This window comes from Anomaloglossus baeobatrachus, chromosome 1 (assembly GCF_048569485.1).
Source record: "Anomaloglossus baeobatrachus isolate aAnoBae1 chromosome 1, aAnoBae1.hap1, whole genome shotgun sequence".
NCBI lineage: Eukaryota > Metazoa > Chordata > Amphibia > Anura > Aromobatidae > Anomaloglossus > Anomaloglossus baeobatrachus.
This window is the reverse complement of record NC_134353.1, coordinates 917490976-917517582: the sequence shown is the minus strand read 5'-3', so window position 1 is coordinate 917517582 and position 26607 is coordinate 917490976. Positions and strand designations below refer to the sequence as shown.

Here is a 26607-nt window from a genome sequence, read left to right as displayed (position 1 = left end):
AACCCCTTATTTATAGACTAAGGGGTTTTTCCTTACTAGACAACACATTTTTTATAGGCTTAAAGGACTTTTCCACTACTAGATAACCCCTTATTAATAGGCCTAATGGGAATTTTCATTACTAGGCAATCCCTTATTTATAGACTTAAAGGGGTTTTCTACTACTAGACAACTCCTTATTTATAGATCTAAAGGGCGTTTTCCACTGCTGGATAACCCCTTATTACTTGACCCACATAGGTGAAAAAAATAATAACTGCTACCTCTTGTACAGGTGGCACTCCTCTCTTCTGTACTTAGTGCTTCCGCCAGTCCCCTGGCATCAAATTAAGTTTGGAGTGGCCACTGATTGGCTGCAGTGTTCACATTTCAAGTGAGCTGGAAGAAACAGTGTTTCTTCAGCCCAGACACCCCAGTAAGGTTTTTATTGAGGGACGCAGCACTGAGTACAGCGGAGCTTTACCAGTCCGGGATAAAAAAATCACATTCTTTTACTTTTTTCTATCCCCTCAGGTCCATTAATAATGAGCTATCCAGTAGTGGTCAACCCCTGTAAGCCCCTCTCAATGGACCCCGCCTCTTAAACATAGTCACTCATTTCTTTGGGGGTACTTCACCTAAATACTTCCCTTTTGCAGTCCTGTTCTTAGTCCTAGCAATATTGAGACTGTTGGCAAGTGTGTGATCCAAGTTGGGCATATTTATCAAGCTCAATGTGCCAAATTTATGGCATAATTTCACATAAAAATGGATTTTTACGACCTCTAACATATTTATAACATTTTCACTAATTTGTCTGACTATCGGTGTATACTATTGGTGGGGTTTATAGTGAAAGGAGTGGTGGATCAACACGCAACAAAATGTGACAAAAAAATGGATAAAAAAAGGTGGCGTACATTTCTGGCACAAAGTAAGCCAAACAATAGGTTGTGGATAGTGTTAAGCGGGTAGTCAACTATTCGTACTCAATATGCTGTTAGCGAGTACTGTCCGCTACTTGCATATTCATTACGAGTAGCAGGCGCAATGTAAGTCAATAGGAAATACTGGCTAAGAAGCGAGTAGCACGAAAGCCGTACTTTTCGTGTGAGTAGCAAATACTAATGCTTTCGCGTTACTCGCTATTTAGCGAGTATTTCCCATTGACTTACATTGCGCCCGCTACTCGTAACGAATATGCGAGTAGCAGACAGTACTCACTAACAACATAGCATGTACAAATAGTTGACTACTCGCTCAACACTAGTGGTGGAAACTAAGACTAGACTGTCTTGAAATTAGAAAAATGTATCCAACTGCTGAACCAGTTTGCATGGTCTAAGAGTTAAGGGTACTTTACACGCTGCGATATTATCGGTACCGATATGCTAGCGAATGTACCCGCCCCCGTCGGTTGCGCGTCACGGGCAAATCGCTGCCCGTGGTGCACAACATCGCTTACACCCGTCACACGTACTTACCTTCCCTGCGACGTCGCTGTTGCTGGCGAACCGCCTCTTTTCTAAGGGGGCGGTTCGTGCGGTGTCACAGCGACGTCACACGGCAGCCGTCCAATAGCAGAGGAGGAGCGGAGATGAGCGGCTGGAACATGCCGCCCACCTCCTTCCTTCCTCATTGCCGGTGGATGGAGGTAAGGAGATGTTTGTCGCTCCTGTGGTGTCACACATAGCGATGTGTGATGCCACAGGAACGAGGAACAACATCGCTACTTACCTGACAACGATTTTTGGCAATTAAACGACCTATCCAAAACAAACGATTTTTGTCTTTTTTGCAATCGTTTTAGGTTGCTCCAGCCTGTCACACGCTGCGACGTCGCTAACGACGTCAGATGTGCGTCACAAACACCGTGACCCCAACGATATATCGTTAGCGATGTCGCAGCCTGTAAAGCACCCTTTAGACAGTGTTGATAAATCTGTCCCAGTGACTCTGTATTTTCAGCCTGACACCAAAAACAAGTCAATTATATTCAGTATACTATAGTTTTTATACAACGGTAGGTATAAAATTCACTGTCATGGTAGAATCACCAAGATCTAGGTCCGTTCCAAAGTCAAGCAGTTCCATGCACTGAGTAAGCAATTTTTCTACCAGGCGATAGCCAGAAGCAATGCCTCTGCTTGCCTCATCTGATGGATCAGGTGTCTTCATAACAAAATTAAAATTTCAGCAAACAAGGGCTGGCGCTACAACCTGCGCCGAACAAATGACAACTCTAAGCTGCTAACTCCTTTTGCTTATTCTTCGCTGCGCGCTCCCCATCCGTCTCTACCCAGATTATATTTTCAGCTGAATTTAATGAAGATCATTTATTAAAGAAATGCTCAGGCCCTGCTCCGGCCTCAGACAGATGCACTCTCTAATATGAATCATTTCTTTAAATTGGATTATTTTGATGGAGGATCAGGCTCCTGCATTCTGCAGAATGGAGAGCCGCGGCGACTCGCACAAAATCGTGACAGGGAGGCAGTTTGCGCTCATTAAAAAACAATCTCGTGCTCAGAGCAGGATATAGAGATATGGCATCGTTATCATTTGCAGTCAGTGACACTGCTTGGGCCCCGCTCCGTGCCGTAACTGCTGCAATCCTAGGGAAGGAATAATGAGCACGTACAAAGCTCATTTCACTTTTGTTTACTTAGACCCATTGTAAAAAATTTACCGGAACACGTCCACGGGTGTCGTCGACAAAATACATTAAAGACATCTTCTCACCGCTGCTCCATCAATGGAATGATAGCATCGAGACTTAATGAACAGTGGGGAAGATTCGCCTGCCGGCATTTTACATTTTACAATATGTGCAAGTCATTCCTACAAGAGAAGTTACAACATAAAGGCAACTATCAAAACTGCACGGCTTTCTGTAGACTCAACAGCGTCCGCATGATCCAGCAGTTGAGTGCACCACCTGCCTGGTGAGGAGCAGATAAAGGTGACTGCTAACATTTGGAATAACAGTGGAGCTACGCTCTTTTCCAATGTTCTTGGCCCCCATTCCCAGCAGTCTGGGAACTTCTTTGATCTCAAAATACATAGAAGCGATGAGGCAATGGAAGGACCTTAAGGCTGCAGAGTTTTGGATGCAGCATGCTTCAGCTGTGTCCAAAACACTGCGCTGTACAGTACAAGCACAGTGGATGGGATTTCTACAAATGCCATGCCCACTGTGCGTGTGTGACGCCCTGGCCTATCAGGTCATCACAGGGTATTGTGCAATCTGCCCTTCTGCACAGTATCCATCCTCCTTGGTTAACGGATCCCAGTCCTTTGGTGTTGTAACAGCTTGTCCAATCAAAATCCTAGGAACACTTCCCATTTGAACCTACCAGACACACCATTGAGGGCCTGAAGGGAATAGGGCCGCTCACATGGGGGGTTGGTGAGGAGAAAGTGAGGACAGTGACAGTTGAGTTTGGAGTTGAGAGTGGAGAGTTGAGAGTGGAGAGTTGAGGGTGAAGGAGAGAGGAGGCGAAGTGGCTCTCGTGAAGAGAGACCACGGAGGAGAGCTCCTGTTTGCTAGGTGGCAGACGTTGGTCTGGGCCAGGCAGGAGCTGGAACCCGGTCGCAGGGGACAGTGTCAAGGGGCACGGACTGCCGAGGAGGGCAGCCGGCGGCCTTGAGCTATCACCGGGCAGGGGCCAGGGCACAACGGGGTACGTGGACCCTAGGCTGGAAAGTAGCTTCATGCGTTCCAGTAATTTACTCGATGGGTGTGAAGACTTCAAGTGTCATCCCCAATCCGCTCCAAAATCGGGGTACTAGCACACCGATGTAATAGGACTTTCCCATTACAGTCCAAAGAAATCCTACGCATGAACCCTGAGAGCAGGCTCATTCCGTTAGCCATATGGGTGAGCGGGGCCCGGAGAGTTTCATACCAACGGGCCCAATCGAGACTAAGGTGCCAGGAATAGGGCCTCAGACTAACAACAACACCAAGGGCACGGATCCAGGTGTGCTCCCCGCAGACTACCATGGTGCTCAGAACTTTGGTTTACAAGCTGTCGGTGTGGATTTTCTGGGACTGAGTGAGTACATTGGAAACCCCTGCACCTATTCCCCAACGGCACCCTAAATGCCATCTATCACCAACGGGCCCCGGGACACAGACCCACTACCCACGGAGGGGTTAAACATCAAGCTGCCGAACATTCGTCGCCGGGCTCCCCAACAGCAGCGCTGGTCCCTCACATTACCACATACCGTGGGTGGCATCACGTACTTTCCAAAAATCCCCCCTGTACATATCTAAACCACCATTCTTCTTAATTCGAGTGTCCGCGCGGACCCCTCGGTTCCGGAGACCCCTCGAGCCACCGCGGCTCCGGATCTGAGCAGCTTGGCCGCTGACACGGGGGCAGTACACGTGTACGGCCAACAGCAAAAACTGACCTGCAGTGCGGCTTTCCGAGTCGCAGCATGTACATTTTTTGCTGAAGAGTTGCAAGCATTCTCAGTAGGGAGAATACAAGCGAGAGACCGCAACTGCCCGAGCCAGGATCATGGGCACACGCAGCTGCGATCTCCTACGGAGGAGACTCACAACACCAAAAAAAAAAAAAAGCTGCTTATCCGTGCTGGGGCGTGAGACACCTAGTCCTGTTGTGATAATCTCCGGCTGATAAAACACTGATTGTATTGAAATAGCAAAACACTGGCCAGTAAGAGACACATCATTGTAATCAGGGTCTCTGCTCCTACATTATGCTGTTTTCAGATTACATAGCAAAAACTTGCTAACAGATTCACTGATCATATAGGCACAAAGTCAATTTTCCTTTGTCTTTGGTTAAGTGTATCAGGCTTTAACTATCTTCTGGACCTAGGCATCCTTCCATTTCCACTCTTCATGGCTTTGTGGTGGCCATGCATGTGTATGGCTTTCTCTCTTGAAGTCTAAGGGGGCTGATATGCCATGCCATCACTTCTATCTGTGGCACTGATACGAGTCAAGTGAGGTTCAGATCCCATGGATAAAATGGGAAAGCCACTATCCTTAAAGGGATTATCCTCTACTCCAAGAACCCCGTTTTAAAAAATAACAGATACTCATCTCCTGCAATTGTACTATTACAGCAATGTCAGTACTGAGTCTCCCAGGGCTTGCGTGACATTGTTATGCCACATGAACACTGTAATCATGGCCGCTATTGGGCTGCCTTACTTGCGCTCCTCTTTTGGAGATCCAACATTTGTCGAAAGGTAGTAAGAATTACCGAACATCAGCGGCTACTTATTGGATGTCTTGCTCATTTGGCATATCGCTGTCACTAGAGCCCTGGGAAACCTGGTACTGACCGTGCTGGAGCTGAACTGGTGCTGTTTTTACACTGGGAAATATAGTATTTATGCATGGGTTGTCCAAGTAGTGAACAAACCATTTAGTTTAGCTGTGAATGAAATGAAAGGCAGGTTTAATACACATACTTGACAATTTCAAAAAATTAGTATTTGCTGCAATGAAGTCTAAGGTGCACGCAGTTTGGAGTTTTATCATGGTGACAAAAGTAGAGTAAATCTCATGTTTGTAGCTTTAATAACTTATTGGTAAAAACACATGGCTAGATGTAGAGTTTATCTGTATGCAGAACCTGTCATTGGGATTGTTCATGTTAAAATAAAGGTATGGCCATAAGGTCGCTGTTATACTGATCAATAGACACCTTCAGTAAAGAAATCCGCATTGTTGTTGTTTTATCAACATTAGAAATTTTGGGTTCTTAAACTTTTGGGTGCATTGGGGCTGGGCTGTGAGTAGGGTCTTCAGCTCTTCCCAGCCCCTCTGCTACCTCTGGTATCTGTATCTTCTATCTGTTTAAAATTTTGTGCCGGCGCTGTCCTAACCACAGATGGCGCTTGCACAGATTGAATTTGCGTTGGACTGCAGTGAATTGGCATTGAAGTAGGACGCGTGTGCAGACCTCCCAGCAGTGGTAGCGCATGTGCAGATTGAGATCTCGGTTAGTCATTAGCCTGAGATCTAAATCTGAGCATGGGCCACCACCTGCACCATTTTCCTGATGACTACGAGAAGATCGAAGAAGGAGTCATGTGCAGACCACCCTCCCAGCCGTGGAGGCACATGTGCATATTAAGATCTTGGCTAGCCATTAAGTAGAGATCTAAATGTAAGCATGCACTGCTACCTGCACCATTTTCCTGAACATTACCGGAAGAACAAAGGAGGAGTCATGTGCATATTGCCCACCCAGTGGTAGCAGCGCATGTGCAGCCTCGGTGGCAGCACATGTGCAGATTGAGATCTCGGCTTGTCATTAAGCTGAGATCTAAATCGGAGCATGCGCTGCCATCTGCACCATTTTCCTGAAGACTACCAGAAGATCGAAGGACAGGCATGCCCAGACTGACCTTCCAGTGGTGGCAGCGCATGTGCAGATTGAAATCTCAACTAGTCATTAAGCTGAGATCTAAATCTGAGCATGTGCCACCACCTGCACCATCTTCCTGAAGACTACCGGAAGATCAAAGTAGAGTCATGCGTGATTGACCTCCCAGCAGTGGCAGCACATGTACAGATTGAAATCTCGGCTAGTCATTTAGCTGAAATCTAAATCTGAGCATATGCTGCCACCTGCACTATTTTCCTGAAGACTGCCGAAAGATTGAAATAGGAGTCATGTGCAGATTGTCCTCCCAGTGATAGTGGCGCATGTGCAGTGCCGGTGGCAGCGAATGTGCAGATTGAGATCTCAGCTAGCCGTTAAGATGAGTTCTAAATTTGACCATGTGTCGCCACTTGCACCATTTTCCTGAAGACTACCAGAAGATCGAAGGAGGAGGCATGCGCAGCTTGACTTTCCAGCAGTGGCGGCGCATGTGCAGATTGAGATTTCGGCTAGTCATTAAGCTGAGATCTAAATATGGGCAGCCACCTTCATCATTTTCCTGAAGACTACTGGAAGATTGAAGGAGGAGTTATGCGCAGATTGTCCTCCCAGTGGTGTGGCGCATGTGCAGCTCCGGTGGCAGCGCATGTGCAGATTGAGATCTCAGCAAGCCATTAAGTTGAGATCTAAATCTAAGCATGTGCCACCACCTGCACCATTTTCCTGAAGACTACCGGAAGATCAATCAGTTCCGCCCCAGTGCACCGAAAACTTAGGAAACCAAAACTTCCGATGATGATTAAACAACAACCACCATGCGGCTTTCTTCACTGAAGGTGTCTATCGAATCATTATCACAGTGACATTATGGCGAAACCGTCATTTTAACATGCAGAATCCTGACGACAGATTCTCTTTAAGAATCTTTGGGATGGGGGGTTTATGTTTGCAGAAACATAAAAAAAAGAATATATTTCTCTATGAATATATTTACATGAATTCATAAAGTGTTCTGCGTTTTTACTGTAGGCAAAATGTAATAATTAACAGAAACTAGAGATCACAGTATAACACAATGCACGAGAGAACAAAAAGAATTCTGAAGCAGAGTGTATTTATCTTAGGGAAAAAAATGGATGGTCCCAATTTCAAGGACTATTAATTTTTTTTTGTACATGGTTTTGCTATGAAGTTTCCATTCTTTATTCTAATGTACATGGTTCTCACACTGCTCTGTGTACTTTGTCATTTCACTATAGGCAGAAAACTCCACACATTTATATCAGAAAATCAACAGGAGCAGACAGCCCGCTAGATTTCTGGAGGTTAGAACTTCTAGAGTCTGCGCTCCAGCTGAGCTTTTCATTTTCAGGGCTAAAGTTTTGAAGTCAATCTCTTAGTTTCTGTTTCCTTATGATGAAATATAGTTTCAGGGTTGAACATTAATACAAAAACACGAAAGGAAATAAAATGACTCTGTTCACACTATCGGGAGATCTGCTGCAGGGAATTTTCTTTCCCCATAGCAGCTTTTGTTTTCTTCTCAACATTTGCTTCAAAGAGAATTAGTCATGTACCTATCCCTCTATCTATCCATCTATCCATCTATCCATCCATCTATCCATCTATCCATTCATCCATCCATCCATCCATCCATCCATCCATCTATCTATCTATCTATATCTCTATCTATCTATCTATCTATCTATCTATCTATTTATCTATCTCTATCTATCTATCTATCCCTCTATCTATCCCTCTATCTATCTATCTATCCATGTATCCATCTATCCATCTATCCATCTATCCATCTATCCATCTATCCATCCATCCATCTATCCATCTATCCATCCATCCATCTATCTATCTATATCTCTATCTATCTATCTATTTATCTATCTATCTCTATCTATCTATCTATCTATCTACCTATCTATCTATCCCTCTATCTATCCCTCTATCTATCCATCTATCCATCCATCCATCTATCCATCTATCCATCTATCCATCTATCCATCTATCCATCTATCCATCCATCTATCCATCTATCCATCTATCCATCTATCCATCCATCCATCCATCCATCCATCCATCCATCCAGCCATCCATCCATCCATCCATCCATCCATCCATCTATCTATCTATCTATCTATCTATCTATCTATCTATCTATCTATCTATCTATATCTATCTATCTATTTATCTCTATCTATCTATCTATCTACCTACCTACCTACCTATCTATCTATCTATCTATCTATCTATCCCTCTATCTATCCCTCTATCTATCTATCCATCTATCCATCTATCTATCTATCCCTCTATCTATCTATCCATCTATCCATCTATCTATCCATCCATCCATCCATCCATCCATCCATCCATCTATCTATCTATCTTTTTATCTATCTATCTATCTATCTATCTATCTATCTATCCCTCTATCTATCTATCCATCCATCCATCCATCCATCTATCTATCTATCCATTTATCTGTCTATCTATCCCTCTATCTATCTATCTATCCCTCAAGCCATCCATCCATCTATCTATCTATCCATCTATCCATCTATCTATTTATCTAATATTACAAAAGTTAGTACACCCACCACATTTTTGTACATATTTAATTATATCTTTTCATGGTACATCACTGAAGATATGACACTGTGTCAGTGTGCAGCTTGTATAACAGTGTAAATTTGGTGCCCACTTAATAACCCAACATACAGCTATTAATGTCTAAACATGCTGACAACAAATGTGAGTACACAAAATTGTGCCCAATTAGCCATTTTCCCTCCCCGGTGTCATGTGACTCATTAGTGTTATAGGGTCTCCGGAGTGAATGGTGAAGGGGGAGCAGGGGTGTTATATTTGGTGTTATCTCTCACACACTCTCTCATACTGGTCACTGGAAGTTCAGCATGGCTGCTCATGGGAAAGAATTCTATGAGGATCTGAAAAAAAGAATTGTTGCTCTACATAAAGATGGCTGAAGCTATAAGAGGATTGCCACCACCCTGACACTGAGCTGCAGCACGGTGGCCAAGACCATACAGTGGTTTAACAAGACAGGATCCACTCAGAACACAGCTCGCCATGGTCGACCAAAGTAGGTGAGTGAACATGCTCAGCGTAATATCCAGAACTGGGCTGCTTTTTAAGGCAAATCTTGGTTTGTAGTAGCATCATGATTAAGGGTGAAAACACATCAGAAACGCATTGATGAATACGCCATTATAGCAGCTTCCTTGTGAAAATGTTGATGTCCCGTGTACTTGAAATTCTCAAGAAATAAAGAAGAAACTGTTCATTTGAGCTGGACATTCCTGTTTTACGAATATCAGGCCATGGCAGGGCCTTAGTCCAGGCTCAGAACAGAGAGTGGATACAGAAATGGTGAGCTGGATTTGTTGTTACTATGTCATATCCAGAGGTTGTCTTTTCAAAATAGTCATATGAGTGCTGCCAGCATTGCTACAGAGGTTACAGGGGTGGGGGGGTCCTGCCTGTCAGTGCTCAGACCATACGCCACACACATCATTGGTCTGCATTGCTGTCATCCCAGAAGAAAGGCTCTTCTAAAGATGATGCACAAGAAAGGGCACAGTTTGCTGATGATGAGTAGACTAAGGACATGGATTACTGGAATTATGTCCTGTGGTCTGATGAGACCAAGATAAACTTATTTAGTTTAGAAAGTGTGTCCTGCCTACAGTCAGGGATGGGGGTGAGTGACGGTCATGGTTGAGGCTGTATGAGTGCTGCCGGCTGTGGGGAGCTACAGTTCATTGAGGAAACCGTTAATGCAAACATGTACTGCGACATACTGAAGCAGAGCATAATCCCCTACCTCCGTAAATTGGGAAATGGGGGAGTAGTCTAACATAATAACATCCCCAAACACACCTCCAAGATGACCACTGTCTTGCTAAAGAAATTGAGGCTAAAGGTGCTGGACTGGCCACGTGTCTCCAGACCTAAACCCTATTGAGCATCTGTGGGGCTTCCTCAAACGGAAGGTGGAGGAGCGCAAGGTCCTTAACATCCACCAGCTTCATGATGTCATCATGGAGGATGGAAGAGGATCCAGCGGCTCCTGTGAAGCTCTAGTGAATGCCATGCCCAAAAGAGTTAAGACTTGAAAATAATGGTTGCTGCACAAAATATCAACACTTTCGGCATAATTTGAACATTTTCACTTAGGGAAGTACTCACTTTTGTTGCCAGTGGTTTAGACATTAATGGCTGTGTGTTGAGTTATTTAAAGGACACCGCATTTACACTGTTATACAAGCTGCAAACTGACACTGTACATTGTATCACAGAATCAGATCTTTAGTGCTGTCCCATGAAAAGATATAATAAAATTAAAAAAACTATATCTATCATTGCAAAATATTTAAATGTATTACAAATGGTATGGGAATCTTACAATTGTAAATATGCATTTTGTTTTCCCAAAACCCGACAGTCTATAATAAAGCTCTGAAGGGTGTACAAGCTTAAATGGGTTCGTAAATACTATGGGGCCGGTTTGTTAAAGCTTTTGTGAGAGAATACAAGCCATTTTGTATTCTATAGAAACCATCTTGTCTTATAAGTGAATGATGTCATAGGGTTCAGCTTACACTAATGGACGGGGAGGTTTCACATTTCTGCAGACACCCCTGCTGCTCTTATGGGTGCATGGTAATTTCTTTGTGTGAGGTACTATATAAGCTGATCACACGATGTAATAGCTCACATTTATACCCAGAAGCTTCAAAACACTGTGACTTTTAGCATTTTCATCCCAGTGTCAATCAACTCTGCCAGAATGGACAAAGCTGTACAGCAGCTGAGGGGGACCAAGGATGGGATGGAGGGGATGCTCGTTAGTCTAATTCATCAAAAGTAATGGTGTTTTTAAGGGCAGAAATCCTATTCCAGTTTCAGACTGCAGTAGCATTTCTGGCGCATTTCTGGTGCAGTGCACTCCACTCAGAAGAGGCATTAAATTCATTAAGTGGAGTGCGCCTCATAATTACTTAGCGTCTTGTACTCTAACAAGACTTGCATGGTGCCAGTGTCTTAATGACTCAACCCCAAAGTATGCAAAACTGTCCTTTGTTGCTCTTATTTCTATAATGTAATGCAGTTGACATTTTTGCTCCCCAAAAAAACAGGTGATAACTTGCTGACCGAAGGGCAACCAACCACTTTAACCCATACCGATCGGCAAATTAGAGTCCTATCATCCCCATTGGAATGAGCGGCAATGCGCATGGTCAACCTTTACACCATTCATTTTTTATGGGGCTGCATGCTGAGCACTATGGTCAACCTTTTCCGGCAGCCGCAAGAGAATAAAAGAAGCACATGTCGGGCATCTGATGTGACACTTAATTTTTTTAACGGTGATACAAAAACTCCCATCATGATATAATAATTTCTCATTCTGTTGATCGGTGCAGGATCTATCAGTGAGAAACCCAGCGATCACCTATGACTAGGTGATAAACAGTTTTAACCAGACAAACCCTTTCATTCAGCATTGGACAGCCAAAACATCGTCAAATTGTAAGAAGGATTTTCCATATGAGGCCTAGAAAGGCTTGTGGAGTTAGAGAGTGAGATTAATGCAACTAAAAACAGAACGTCCTGGAGGAAAACCTGCTGCAGTCCACAAGGGACCTGCAATTTGGAAGAACGTATATTTTCAACTAAGTAACAACATTGATCATAGTTAGATAGTAATAGCCTAAATGTTATAATGTTGGGTAGAGCAAAATCCACTTGATTTGTGGTCGCACTTGAATATAGTTGCTCCGGTGCAATTTCCCATGCAACATAACAGAGCTCTGATTTCATATGAAGTAAACACTATCTATAGAGCACCAAGGTAGGGAAGGGACTCTGTGTGCCACCATATATGCAGACCTATGTGCATTGGTGAAATATCTAAGATTTTTCCATATAGACATAGCCTGTAAATGCTACAAAAATGCCTCTGCTTTATGCTGACAACAAAGGGGCTCGATAGTTATCTTATGGTAACACAAAAGTCTCTTATAGGATATAAAGCTGTGAGACGTCAAGAACCTGCTGTGCAGTATTTACTGTATCCTGAATGCTCTAAGAATGGAGAGCAAACCCCCCAATTTTCCAGCAAGCGAGGGGAGAACTCCACCTCCAGGGTCCCTTGTGGGTTATTTCTACCCTTGGGGGTCAAAATAGGGCCTTAAGCTGGGTGGTCTCTCAGCTCCGTGTTGGGGCTGAGACTGCAGGGCCCAGAGTAACTGTAGGGCCAGGTATATGAGTGCAGGGGGAACAGAAAGAGAGAAAATGGCAGGCGGTACAGGCCGCAAGTGTGTGGAGGGAGAACGCAAGGCCCATATTTCAGGGCACTCACAGCTGGACTCCCTCTCTCTTTGATGCCGGGTTCAGCACGGCCGGGTCCTCCGAAGCAATCCCGCAGCAGCGGATGAAGAAGAGGGACCCACCGGCACAGACTTCTCGACCTTCCACGGCGCTTATCTAAGATAGCAACCGGCCCCAGTCAGGGAAGGACAGCTTCTCCGCCGGAATGTGCGAGGGCCAATCGAACTGGAGCTCACCTACGTTGCTCCTCGGAAGCCCAAGGGGACTCTGCTACTCAAGAGCATGTCATCGGGACCAGGTAAGCTGATGCAGCAGGCTTTTATTACAGGATTTGAATCAGGATGGCAAGAGATCAGTCCAAGTGCGGCCGCTCACCCCGCTACATCACCACTTCCCCGGGCTCGATAGTTATGCAATAATATATTTTGGGTTAAAGATCTCGTTTCTGTCTCCTCTTGACATTAAATAATCAATGTTAAAAATTGATTATAGAATTCTAATTAAAATTTAATAATATATGAAAAAGTCGCAGAATTGTTACTTCCCTTACGCCATATAGAAGTCAACGGAACTGATTCTAAATTGTGAATTGAAAAAGGATGAAATGATATTTTTGTAACTATTTTTTTTTAATTTACATTTCCTTTTTAATTTAAAAAATTTAAAAAATCCTTTATATTAATTGAAAGAAAATGTAAATAATTAATTATGATATAAGTTAACTGTCCGATCAAAAAAAATATATATTTATATAAGTTGGAAAAAAAAAAGACCTTGAGTATTTCAGCTGTACAGTATTTTCTTATGAGCTTTGAATGGGTTAAGAAACTAACTGGAGATAATGCCATAGAAGAAGAACTTGTGTTCATCACTTAGGCTCAAATTAGCAGCCCAGATTCCCTCATCCATCTTCTCCAAACTGCACACAATGCTGACTCGAACTCAAACACAGTTATATTTAAAGAATCTATCATGTCAGCTGTGATTTAGATGGTGGATTTCTTAATTGTCTCCCTTTATTTCTCCATATGTCTTTTTCAAGGCGTTAGCTGTTCCCGGCGCAGTCTTAAAGCAGCAATCTGAATTTCCTGAGAGCGCTGGTCCATCAGTCTTTAACGTTATTTAAAGTGTCATTTAAAGCAAGAGAAATGCACTGTCACCAAAACGGCCTGCCAGCATTTTGTTTTCTAAAGGAAAAGCTTAGTACGCAAATTTGCAAGTTAATGACCCCCCCCCTCCTTCAATACCAACACGCCAAAATGGAAATAACTATCCCATAATAAAGAGTTCTCATTAATGGAGGACACCTGCTACTAAATTCATTCTGGCCCATTTTTAGTCATTAAAAAAGTGAGATTTTCAGTTGCCTGTTACATGGGTGGTGATATTAAGTTTAGAATCAAAATGGTAGTACCATAAATCAATATGTCACAAGTACAATCCAGAGGGTCAACTGACCCCCAAAAGAAAATAAGAAAAGGTAGAAAATATAAAAAATACTAAGTTGAACAAAAACAAGCAGGGAACTGGCAAAACGTAGCTCAATCTGTGAATAAGATGATGGTCCAATCGGTAGTATATAAGAAGCCACACTCGGTGAAACACGCATCAAGGCCTTCCCCTTGCCACCTGACTTGGCTGCATGCCTACTGTCTACTATGTCTCAAGGTAACAATGCCTCTATCTAATCATGGTGGTTTAGGAGGGTAGCATGTGGTGGTGATTTGATTAATGTACTTATCAGGTATTGTTCTCACCCCCCCTCTGTCAGCCTATGTATCTTTATTTATTTTGTACCTTCTGACCAGCAGCTCCTGTCGCCATCTGGTGGCTTATTTTGGTGCAGTACTGTGTCTGGCAATCTTTTCCACCATGGTTGCTTTTATTTACTGTCAGCCTTGTTCACTTTATAATTATTAATAAAACTTTTTGCATTTGTTCATTGACACCTTTGGTCTCTTCTTGTTCAGTGGCCCCTTGTATTTATATTCTATTTATTTGGGGTGTTCACTGATTCTTTGTTTTTTTGTTTGGTTGTGGGACCTTCCCTTTCTGGAAATTTTTGAAGGTTTTTATTTTATTTTTTAAACAAACAGGATCCTGGCAAAACATAGCTCAATCTGTGAATAAGATGATGGTCCAATCCATAGTATATAAGTAGGGTGCTTTACTGATGTGTTTCAACACGTTTTGGTGCCTATTCTGAGGAAGAAGTGGGGAATCACTTTGAAATGCACTAATAAAGCACCATTTCTTTTATACTATGGATTGGGCCATCATCCTTTTCACAGCAGCGCAGATTGAGCCACGTTTTGCCAGGGTCCTGCTTGTTTCGTTCAGCCTTAGGGCTCATGTACCTTGTGGAAGCTGATAATGGTTTTTTTGCACTGGTTGTGGGTTATACAACAACACAAGGTGAGCAGTCTGCTTTTTCACCCTTTTTCTTTTATATCGGGGAAGATTCTATTGAGCTTGTTTTATCCACAGCTTTATAAAATACTCAGTTGAAAGAAAATGGCCATGCGTGGCCAAAAAGTTGGCATTGTTTGCGCTTTTCTCATGCACGAAAGAAGGAACATATTTGGAATACCCACTGTGCCACTCATGAAACAAGCTGACGCCATGCGATATACCAAGCTAATCATATGGGGTCCCAGACCCAGAAACCTCCAAAGTCAACCACCAGAAACTTCAACAGATAAGGAGTTTATCGAAACTAGACAACCGCCTACACTCTAAAATGTTAGCAAAATTAGGTGGTGATAATCTAAGCCATAAGTTGTCCTGTTTGGTGTTTTTACATAAAGGATAGGCGAACCACTATTGTACCATGTATGTGACGTAATCTAAGGCAGATTTTCCTCACTGACATACATCAACTGAAAGAGGTCACTTACATAAACAAACCAAGCAGAGGAAAAAAATGTGCGAGGTCCTTTGAGCACCGGACAAAAATAAAGAATGGCCTCTCTTTTGGACGTAGATTTCTCAATGTCTTATGTCATGAATGTTGGCCCAAAAGTCATCCCCTGAATCTCATATTCTTTTCTGAACCCTTTCAATCAAAATGAAAAATGGTGAAGGTTCTGTTACACAATTTCCAATGGGGTTTTCCAGCTTCTGGTGCTATAGTCATTGGTATAAAAACTATTGTCTAGTTAACACTCAAAAATTGCCTATAATGAAGAAGTTCTTGACTAAATTATATATTTTTAACAAAAAAATGTGGAAGAGCAAGACAGATAAAGACATGGTCTAAGGTCTGTCAGGCAATTATGTTTGGAAATAACAATCCAAGTAAGATGACCATACTGGTTGATAACCCTATTCATAAGACTATTGTACCATTTCAACCAGTAGTTATTACATGGGTTATCCAGTAACCCATTCTCAAAAAAACTGTCCCCTATGTAAAATAAATAACATCATATACTCACCTCCAGGACAGGTGCCATTCCATTGATGTTGGCACTGTGTCTACTAGCGCTTGGATGACTTGGGATGTTACATGAGCGGTGGAGCCTACCGGTAGCTGCTGATGGACTGCAACATTCACACTTTCCTCATTCGAAATGTTTCATCTGAGGGAGAGGTGAGTGTTCCAACCCATCAGCCACTGATAAATTGCCATGCTTACATAATATAACAATGTTGGCCAGACACATTTCCAGCATCGCCTGTCCATGAGAAGAGTATATGCTGGTTAAACTAATGCTAAACAAAGGCGTATCATATAGGACTACCATGTTTAATAGTTTCATAGTGTTTAAAGCTGAAGGCAAACTTAAGTCCATTGAGTTCAACCCATGACCTAACCTAACATGTTGATCCAGAAGAAGGCAAAAAACCCATGTGCTCTCAGATACATTGCAATATCTTCTGAGGGTCTCGGCAACCAAGATTGGACAGCGCATACCCTTCACCCAATAAAAAGTCATAAATAAACTTTTTTGTACGCTTCTTTTTCCAGTTTTTTCTTGGTTACCTACCTGTGCTAGTCCTTGTATCCCGCGGCTCCTGAAATGTCTCAGTAAGGGCGGTTGGCATCTTTCGGCCTCTTCAGCTGCACTTTAAGCCTCTTCATGCCAATTTGAAAGCCATTCATAGCCTGTATGGCAGCCTGGGCACTGGCAGGATTGTCAAAACTCACAAAACCTGTCAAAACATGAAGCAATGTGGGGGCTTAACAAGCCGAAGGCTACCGGGGACGATACACATAGAGCGATACCATTAAGAATGACCATGGGGAGGAATATATATAGATGAAAGATGGATAAATTACAATACTTTGCATATCCTACAAAGCAGCACCTATAATTAAGATAACTTTAGCAACAAATCCAAAATTATCACCCTCTCAGAAATTTACAATCAGCAAAAAGGGAAGAAACACATGTTAAAGTGATATAGGATGAGTTGGTGAATATTATGCAATGTTTTCTCTGGAGATTGTAGCATAATTCTCATTCTCCTCTTTTTTTTAACAATTCTACTCCTGAAATTAACAAATACTAATAATTTCCAGCTTCAAGCAATAATCAATGACTATAAAAAAAAGATACGAGACACTATCTACTGATGAACAAGTCTTGAAGTCTACAATTGAAGAAGTAAGAATAGAGATGGATGTCTACGGCCATCTCTACGGACAATAATGTTCCTTTTATTATATAGAGACAAAACATCCAATGACATAAATGGGCTTTCATAACTAAAATCTAAAATTGTAGGGTTTATGGGATCCTTTTCTTTTCAAGGTATTAAATGTCTCCTTGGAGAAGACCACTTTTAGATTTGAGTATCACTTTTTTAGATTAGAGTGACACTAGACATTTTCATGGAACGATTATTACCTAAAAAAATATGTATTACGTGGCACACATTCAGATGAATGGCTGTCTAGCACCCCAAGGACCCATGTAGCTGGACTAATAAATGGGGTTCCAAACTTTAGACTGGGGTTACTTACTTGAGACAACCCCTTTCAATAAATTCTAGATTCTAACGGCAAGATGGACTGTGTCACTGCTAAGATTTTTCATTTCATAATAGTGTCCAGAAATGGCACCTTTACCCTAAATTAGGACCTGTCACTTTGTAAAAAAAAATGAGTAAGATACCTTTTAAAAATCTCTGAACTCCCTCGATTCTGCCACCCTTTTCCATTTTACGCTGCGTCGCTCCTTTGCAGTTATTCTCATTTGTTTCTTCCGGAGCGCAGTATGTGACATCTCTATGTGTAGTGCAACTGGGCGTTTCTTCACGGTCTTCACCGGTAGAATGTGCTTTCATCCCATCCACCCAGATATTACCAATCATAGCTCAGCAGCATCTGAGACTACTAGATAAACTGCTTAGCTGTGTATTTGGTAGTATCAGAGAGGGAGGGATAATAACACATGCTCCCAGAGAAGACTGTTAAGAAATGTTCAGTAGAGATGATTAAACCCGAGGTTCGATGTGTGGTGTTCGTATCAAACACAAAATTTACAAAAAGCAAACAGAGTTCGGATTCGGCTGGCTGCATTTGGGCGGAACTGCCCAACTACTGACTTCAATTGGGTTTCAGGTCAAGTCCAGGTCCCAAAGCAAACTTTATCTAACGTCCACCTGAACTCGCCGAACCAAACTTCATTTAGTCAGCTCATCTGTAATGTCTAATTGTGCTGCAAGAAGAAACTTCACATAGTGCACTCTAGAAGAAACAAATGGGAATATCTTTGAAATGGAGCAACGGAGTGCAAAGAGGAAAAGAGATTGTGAATGAGGTGATCTCAGAGATTTTTGCTAAATATATAGCTAATTTTGTGGGGAGCATGTGACAGATTTGTCACCTACTGATTTCCACCGCTAGTCCCGTAAACAATGAAGGCAACAGCAGCACTCATATAAGATGAATGATCAGGTTGTGCTGTGATCAGTAGCGGATGCCCACTGATCAGCCCACTTATCAGCTCTTCTTTGGTTAGTTATAATGGTGGGACAACCCCTTTAAAAAAAATCAACAAGATATAACTCAAAAGTGATGCAGAAAACTACTAAATGTTAACTTCAGCTTTGATGGATCTAAAAATGTGGGAGTCGGGAACATCAGCATTGAGTTCCAGCGCTGCACCGACAAAGTAGTTCTCCTTGTCTAGGGAATCTAAATCTAGGACCATGGCAACAAACTGAACCTTCACTCAGAGAGAAAGTAGTTGAGTTATGGTTGCGATCTATAATAAGTCATCCATCATTGAAGGACACAAACTCTGTCATCTGCTATGCCACCACAAAGTGTAGGGGCTCTTAGGAAGGTGTAATTTTCTTCCATTAGTTTTACAATGAGTTTAGCATGAAGAAGTAGACCAAATTAGGAAGCTGTAATGCCTGACTCTAGGTAAATTAGCCCACTGACATTTTTTATCATAACTAATAATGTAAATAATATGGCATAAACAGTAGGAGTCCATCAGTATCTACCTGGAGAGCTTTAGTTTTTTTATGGGGTATTCTATCAAATATTGTAGAATTAATTTTCCATAATTGTGAAATTAATAAGTAAAAAAAAAATAGTGGAGAGAACTTCTGATAAGAAGACTTAGCAGATTGTGAGGGAAGTTATCAAAATTGTACTTTTAACCATTTGGCACAGTGGAACGTACATTTTCCGCATGGAGTAGTTCTTGGCCTTCTAACCTGAACCATACTGTTCAGCCAAGGGTTTCTGCCTGATTTCTCTTTTAACGGCATGAACAATAGAAACACCTGCACACTCGCTCCAAAGTTACTTACTGAAGTCATCGTTTCTTTTTAGTCATTAACCTGAAAAATAACTGAATTTCTTAATTTTTGAGCTGCCAAGACACCTGTTGGAAATTCTGTTTGCTCCACAGTGGACCACATGAAGCAATATTTAAGCATTCAAACTTCGGTAAAAAGGAATAGGTGCTCAAGGGATTAGTTGTACTTGGTGGTAATGTCTTAACTGTACTATACTAATGGTAAACTTTTAAGAAGATACTTTTCTTTCAATATGGTTACCCTCAACCCAAAAATTGTTGTTGAAAAACAACTTTCATTTTCTACTAGAGGTGGTCTTTAAAAGATTGGGTCAACCTCTAAAACTGATATGAACTGCGATCTATCACCCTGAAGCTTGAATTCTTATCCTATGTCCTTTGTAATATTGTGGGGTTTTTTTCCTATAAGAGCAGTGTGGGTTGTGCGTATATGATAATTTTGCAATGGTTCAGCACAGTTGTAAGGATGGTTTTGGCTGTCGAATGGGAATTTATAATGGAGCATGGTCGATCAAAAGTAGTATGCCCAATGTCAGGATGAGGCTGCTCAGACTGAGGCTAGGATGACCATGTATTCTCTCATCTGAGAGAATTGGACTAATTATTAGTGATGAGTGAATAGTAAGTATTTGTATTCGCATAATGCTTACCAGTATTTGTCACTGCAAGAAATATGCTCTGGATCCCCATTGACTTGCGTTGGGTTGACAAATACCGGAAAAGCACTTTGGGATTCGTTCCGAATAATCCGAACACAAATATTTACTATTCACCCATCTCTACCAATTATGCAGATTACATTCGGATCAAATTCTGATCAAAGTATGATCGTAGAGTTATCCAATTTTCTTGAATGAGGAGAGGATTGAGAAAAATTGGACAAGCTCGGCCTCAAAGGATAGCATTGGTCCAAGTGCGATCAGATGTTTTGTCGGATCGTACTCAAACTGAAAATATGGCAGAGTGAGAGAGCTCTAATAATAGTGTAACATTGTTTTGAACAAGTGTCCAGCGCAAACACTAAGGAAATTAATCCGATACCCAATTTCTTTGTGAACCCTGATCCCTTTACTTTTTTCTTCCAAGATTGGGCATTGGAAACAAGAACAAAGAAATTGAATTTTTGGTATGTTCTGAAAGTAATAATAATGGCCAATAATAATGGTCCATTTTAGAATGGGCATTTCTGAAATAATTGCCACTAGCGACACTGTTGGGTATATGGAATTAATCGCAATATGCTATTGCCTGACTATTTCATATATTATCATTCTCTTTGTTAAAGGAAACCTGTTAGGTGCAATATTGCAGCCAGAACCAAGAGCAGTTCTGGGTACATATTGCTAATCCTTGCCTAACTGTACCTCTATACACTAGCATAGATATAGAGAGCTTTAGAAAAAGTATTTCTAAAGATTTTTTATCCTATGCTAATGAGCGCAGGGAGTACTCTCAAGGGCATTATTTTCCCCGACTAGTCTGCCCTCTTAGCATGTTATTTTCCCCTCTTAGCATGTTAGCACACCTCTATTGCTAATGAGTGCAGGAACTAGTATCATGGGCATTACTTCCCCCGACTAGCTGCCCTCTTAGCATGTTAGTACGTCCACAGGGGCGTGCTAACATGCTATTCAATGTCCATTGCCCAGCGTCATCGGTAGTGACATACGTACCTGAGTCCATTGTCACCGCATCAAATGCCGGGTTTAGGCTCAGTGTGCATGATAAAAAGTTACCGCACTTCCGGTCATGAGCAGTATGAAGCTGGGTGTACATATACCAGCTTCAGAGAGGTCTAGTGCGCATGACCAGAAGTGCCGGGGACTTCTGATCATGCGCACTGAGCCTAAATCCGGCGTCTGAGATGGTGACAATGGAAACAGGTACGGGCGTCACCGCCGATGATGCTGGGTAATAGGCAGTGAACAGCATGTTAGCACGCCCCTGTGGGTGTGCTAACATGCTAAGAGAGCGGACTAGTAGGAGGAAGTAACGCCCTTGGGACTAGTCCCTGGCCTCATTAGCATATCATAAAGGATCTTTAGAATTAATTTTACTAAAGATCTCTTTATCTATGCTAATATATACAGGGACGGTTAGGCAGGGAGTAGAAATATGCAACCAGAACTGCTTGTGGTTCTGGGTGCATATTGTACCTGACAGGTTCCCGTTAATTTGGTAAATTTCTAGTTGAGCATTTTTGATGATGAAAAGGAGCAAAAGATTCAAAAAGTTGATGTTTGAGTCCATAAATTAATTCATATACTCATCTTAGTTATGGTTTGAACTCGATGGTCTACCTTCAAACTTGAAAACTATAATTTACTTTCTCCTAACTATTTTTTTACAATATACCACTGGTTTCAAAATAGTTTAGCCGGTTGTAACATAATTACAAGCGTTCAGTCTGTATTGTCTTTTTGCTTTAAATGGATTGAACTACAATAAAGATCCAGCAATGGGTTACTCAACATGATACTAATTTTATCTACTTTTTATATAATGTTTAGAGACTGTTTGGCCAGTGTTAAAGTCTCGGTTAAAGTCAGTAGCATAACTGTCATTTAGATTTATTTTCCCAATAAGCCATCAACTTCATTGTAACGGAAAAATGCCTTCATTGCACCTTTGGGAGAACATAAGAAATTAATCTAAACATCAAATTAATTATGGTTTGCAAATGAGAAATTGCTTGCACGCCTAACATGTTTTGTAAGAGTCTTCCCTCGTGGCTAATTGCATTGACTGTTTTCTGCATTTTTTGGGGTGGGACCGGAGTCTAAAGATTAATCATCCGGCTGCAGATAACCACAACGACCTGCATCGTTTCCTACCCTTTTTTTCTTGGCCCGTTTTACTTATTGTTGGCCCATCGTAAGCTTTTCTATTTCTCCGCTGTGTCTTTCAAAATTTTATGCAACCTACAAAACAGGATCCAGTGCACTTTCACAAAGGAAGCAGTGGGCTATGTATCACCGGCTCAGATGCCAGAGACTGTGCCAGCCTTATTAAAAACAAATGAGGAAAGTATTGGCATTTGTTGGGGTCTATTTGTCATTCGGCTCGGCTCATTTCAGGCCGTGCTGAACAATACAAAGCTGTGGGAAAGAGTTATAGTGCTACTTGTTTTTATTCAAATGTAGAAACTACTAATTGCGTTATTAGTCCTGGAGAAAAGTAGCATGGTTGTTTATCAATGAGTGGTGGGGCTGGCCATACATGTTCTGAATGTAGGGCCCAAGTTAAATACTAGGTGAAAATTGATTTGTGGACAAGGTAGATAATGACCACATCTAAAGGAAAGAAATGTGCTTTTGAGCTGAAGACTAGCGCTATGGGAATAACTTTGTGTAACAATGGTCCATGGTCCAGGTCAGTGCTTTCTAGTTGTGGACAGGAGCTACTTGAATTTACTGAGTTAGAGTTTCCCGCAGAAGCATTTATTTTGGCTGCCTGTTGTGACATCATCTGTGTGTCATGCGGTGTACAGGTGAGTTGATATTTCACCAGTCCAACAAATTATAAGCCAAGCCTGGGATCCCATAGGGTGAGGAAATTTGTGCAGCTGGGGACAACTGTCCTTGACTGTAGATCGGGGTTGTGTGAAGCAATTAACTCATCTCTACTAAAGATCTTTTCCAAAATGTAGGAAATATAACTAGTCTTATCCCTATGGCTTTCACCAACATACGAGAGGTCCAAAGTTGGGCAGTTGTCTCACCAACCCTTAAGGCCTCCATACACATTAGACCAAAGTTGGCTGAATCTACTAATATTGATGGGTTCAGCCAACAATCTGTGTATGGGGGTACCGACCAACTGGTGATCATGAGATGTTGATCACGCATCTCCGACTGTGTACTGACCTGGACTGTGTACTGGAGTTGTGTGAAACAATTAGCTCATCTTACTAAATAACTAGTCTTATCCCTATGGCTTTCACCAACATACGAGAGGTCCAAAGTTGGGCAGTTGTCTCACCAACCATTAAGGCCTCCATACACATTAGACTAAAGTTGGCTGAATCCACTAATATTGATGGGTTCGGCCAACAATCTAATGTGTATGGGGGTACCGGCCGACTGGTGGTCATGAGATGTTGATCACGCATCTCCGACTGTGTACTGACCTGGACTGTGTACTGGAGTTGTGTGAAACAATTAGCTCATCTTACTAAAGACCTTTTCCAAAATGTAAGCAACATACCTAGTCATATCACTATAGAGTTCACTGAGATATGAGAGGTCTAAAGTTAGGCAGATGTCTTACCAACCATTAAGGCCCCCATGCACATTAGACTAAAGTTGGCTGAACTCACTAATGGGTTCACCAAACAATCTAATGTGTATGGGGGCACCGGCCAACTGGTGGTTATGAGAAATGCCGATTGCATTGTTTTCCCTGAGATAAGCCACTGGCTGATGTGTCAGTCATCAGCTTTCTCATAGAGAACACAGAAGCGGCGGCCGAGCCAGTGCTCCTCTGTATGTGAGTGTTTTTTTATATAGCCATCGGCAGAAGCATTATTTGGCCAGCAGCCATCTAAAATGTATTGTTTGGCCTTGGTGCCTCTGTCAAAAGTTGCAATTCAAATTCAATTGTTGCAGATTTTATCTTAATAAAATAATTTCAGAAGAAGAGAGATCTAAAGTTTAAAGTTCCAAAGTTGGATCATTAATGTTTTTGAGATAATTGTTCATTTTTGGTCACTTTGAGAACTAAGTTAAAGAATTGTTCTTCACAAAATGATTTCGGAGTGAAAAATATAAATATTAAAGCCTTCGGTGAGAGGAGGTTGATAAAAGTCAATACTGGAAAAGTCTACTATAATTAAAAAGAGTTTAGTATGAATGTATAATCCATGGTGAAGATAAGTTGGATATAGCCACTGATCTATGGCCATCGTTAAATTTGACAAGTGAATTTCTAAATTTATTTTTGCGAAATGATTTTAAAGCAGCTTAATTTAATTTTTTGTTGGTAAGGAGAGAGATAACAATTGTGGAATTTCGTTTGATAGATGGAAAATTGGGAGATTCAGTAGATCTCTCAAAACCTGGAATATTTCTAGAGTTAAGTCTGAATGTGTGCACCCAAGCTTTTGGACCACAGACATCTTCAATAAAGGAAAGCCTCTTGGCAATAACTCTAAACTTTTTCTTAAATTGCTTGTACCGATTATGAAATCGATAAGATGTGTCTCAAGACATCCATAGCTGGATAGATGTTTCACCAATGATGAGAATTTTTAAGTCACCTATCTGGTGACAAAATATCGAAGAAAATTAAAAATTGTGAGGTGTCCAAAAGAAGTTTAAAAGCATAAAATATTTGAAATTTGTACAATAATAATGGAACTGCCATACAATAATATGGATGGTAGAACATTATGGCATTGATTCATCCAAAGTTCTGGTGTAAAACTTCTTAAAATGTCTCAAAATTTTTGTGCACCTCAAATTTGTGCCAATTTATTGTGACTTTTGGCTTTCTTAAGTCGCCAGCCCTGGCTAAGTTTCTCCACTTTTTCAAAAATTTGATGGAGCTTCAATGGGATGAGGCGTGGTCAAAGACATCTCATAGATTCTTCATTATTTACGCCACAAGGTTACAGAAATGTACACCACCTGTCCCTGACTGGGGTCCCATTTCTGGCATTGGCACATGGCTCCAAATTCAATAAAGAGGCGCACTCATCTCAAAGCATTTGGCACAACTTACTACAGTGTTCCCTTCAATAAGAATCCCATGCAACATTTTTTGGGGCCTTAGTCTTGATTTGGTCAATGTTATTAAGAATAAATAACAATCTGCAAAGCTATTCTTGGTGATGGCCTTCATCCTCAAATTTTAAATTTTTCATTTTCAATGTTTGATATATTCACGGCTGATGAAGTAAATTGTAAAAATAGTCAATTGTCAATAACAATACTCAAAAATAATAATATATTAGTTAATATTTTAATCTACTGGTGCTGCAATAAAGGATGGCCTTCAAATCACAGAAATGGAAACACAGTCCACTGTGACTACACAGCACGGCACATCACTAAATCCACCTCAGTATAGAATTACGCCACATCACCACGTCACCACAGCACACCAGTTAAAAAAAACATCAAGAACAACAAATCCCATTTTTCACCCTCCCACCCACAACCCCTCATCATTTCCTTTGGATGCAAAGGTCTTCCTTGTCATGGAAGACCTGCTCTGTGTAGTGATTCATAAATGTGAACTGTGGCGTCATCTTTAGTATCCTATAGTGGAGACATGGCGTATGTGCAAAATGTGTCTAAATTGCAAAGGTAATTAGCAGTTATTTCTCAATACTGGTGTATCCAAGCTTTTCATTAATGTATCAATTGTTAAAGATCCAATAGTTTTCATACACTTTGTGTTATGCCTATACGCAGCTCTGCGAGGGCGGAGCAACACACAGATTCTTTCATTGTTTTTTTTTTGCCATGCTCTGCCCCTGAGGTTCTGCATTAAGCATAAAGTAATTAGTATGTTCCTTCACTATGTTGTGGGAATGCAATTAGAACCTATTTTAAAGAAAAATTAAACGTTCAAAATGTAAAACCCCTAAAATGCATAAAATCCATTTATATTAATTAATTTAACAGCTCATGATTAATAACAATATTTCATCAGTCTGACATTTTCCATTTAAAGCATAGAAACTTCCGGTATTGCTTTTCCTCACAATCTCTAAAGAAGTATAATCTCCCATTAAGCAAGAGTGTTTGGCAACAGATTTGGTTGAGCAAAATTAATATTTCATAACCATGTAAATGGTAAAAACTATGCATAATAACTCATTACCAGTTGAATTGATAGTCTCTCCTTAGGATACCACAGTGTACAGTATGATTGGTGGGGATTCTACTTTCAGGAGCCCCTTAAGGTGAATCTGTCAGCAGGTTTTTGCTATGCAATCTAAGAGCATGATCATGTGGGGGAAGAAACCCTGATTCCAGTGATGTCACTTACTGGACTGTGTTTCTGTTTCAATAAAATCAGTATTTTATCAGCAGGAGATTATCACTACAGGACTAGGTGTCTCGTGTCTCCTAGTCATCTTACTCTTGTAATCCCTC

The 26607-nt window shown here is 41.4% G+C and overlaps 1 protein-coding gene across 16 annotated transcripts in view; it reads right to left on the bottom strand.

The window, feature by feature from the left end:
• CELF4 (CUGBP Elav-like family member 4) overlaps positions 1 to 26607 on the bottom strand; it is a 1553364-nt gene that overhangs the window by 34055 nt on the left and 1492702 nt on the right. For 15 of the 16 annotated variants that reach the window (XM_075327668.1, XM_075327591.1, XM_075327624.1 and 12 more), the window contains one exon: positions 16712 to 16877. The exons of the other annotated variant lie outside the window; for it this stretch is intronic. In XM_075327668.1, coding sequence (XP_075183783.1) covers positions 16750 to 16877 — 128 coding nt within the window. In that variant the 3' untranslated portion in view covers positions 16712 to 16749. The remainder of the gene's footprint in view (positions 1 to 16711; positions 16878 to 26607) is intronic. 16 annotated transcript variants of the gene reach the window in all.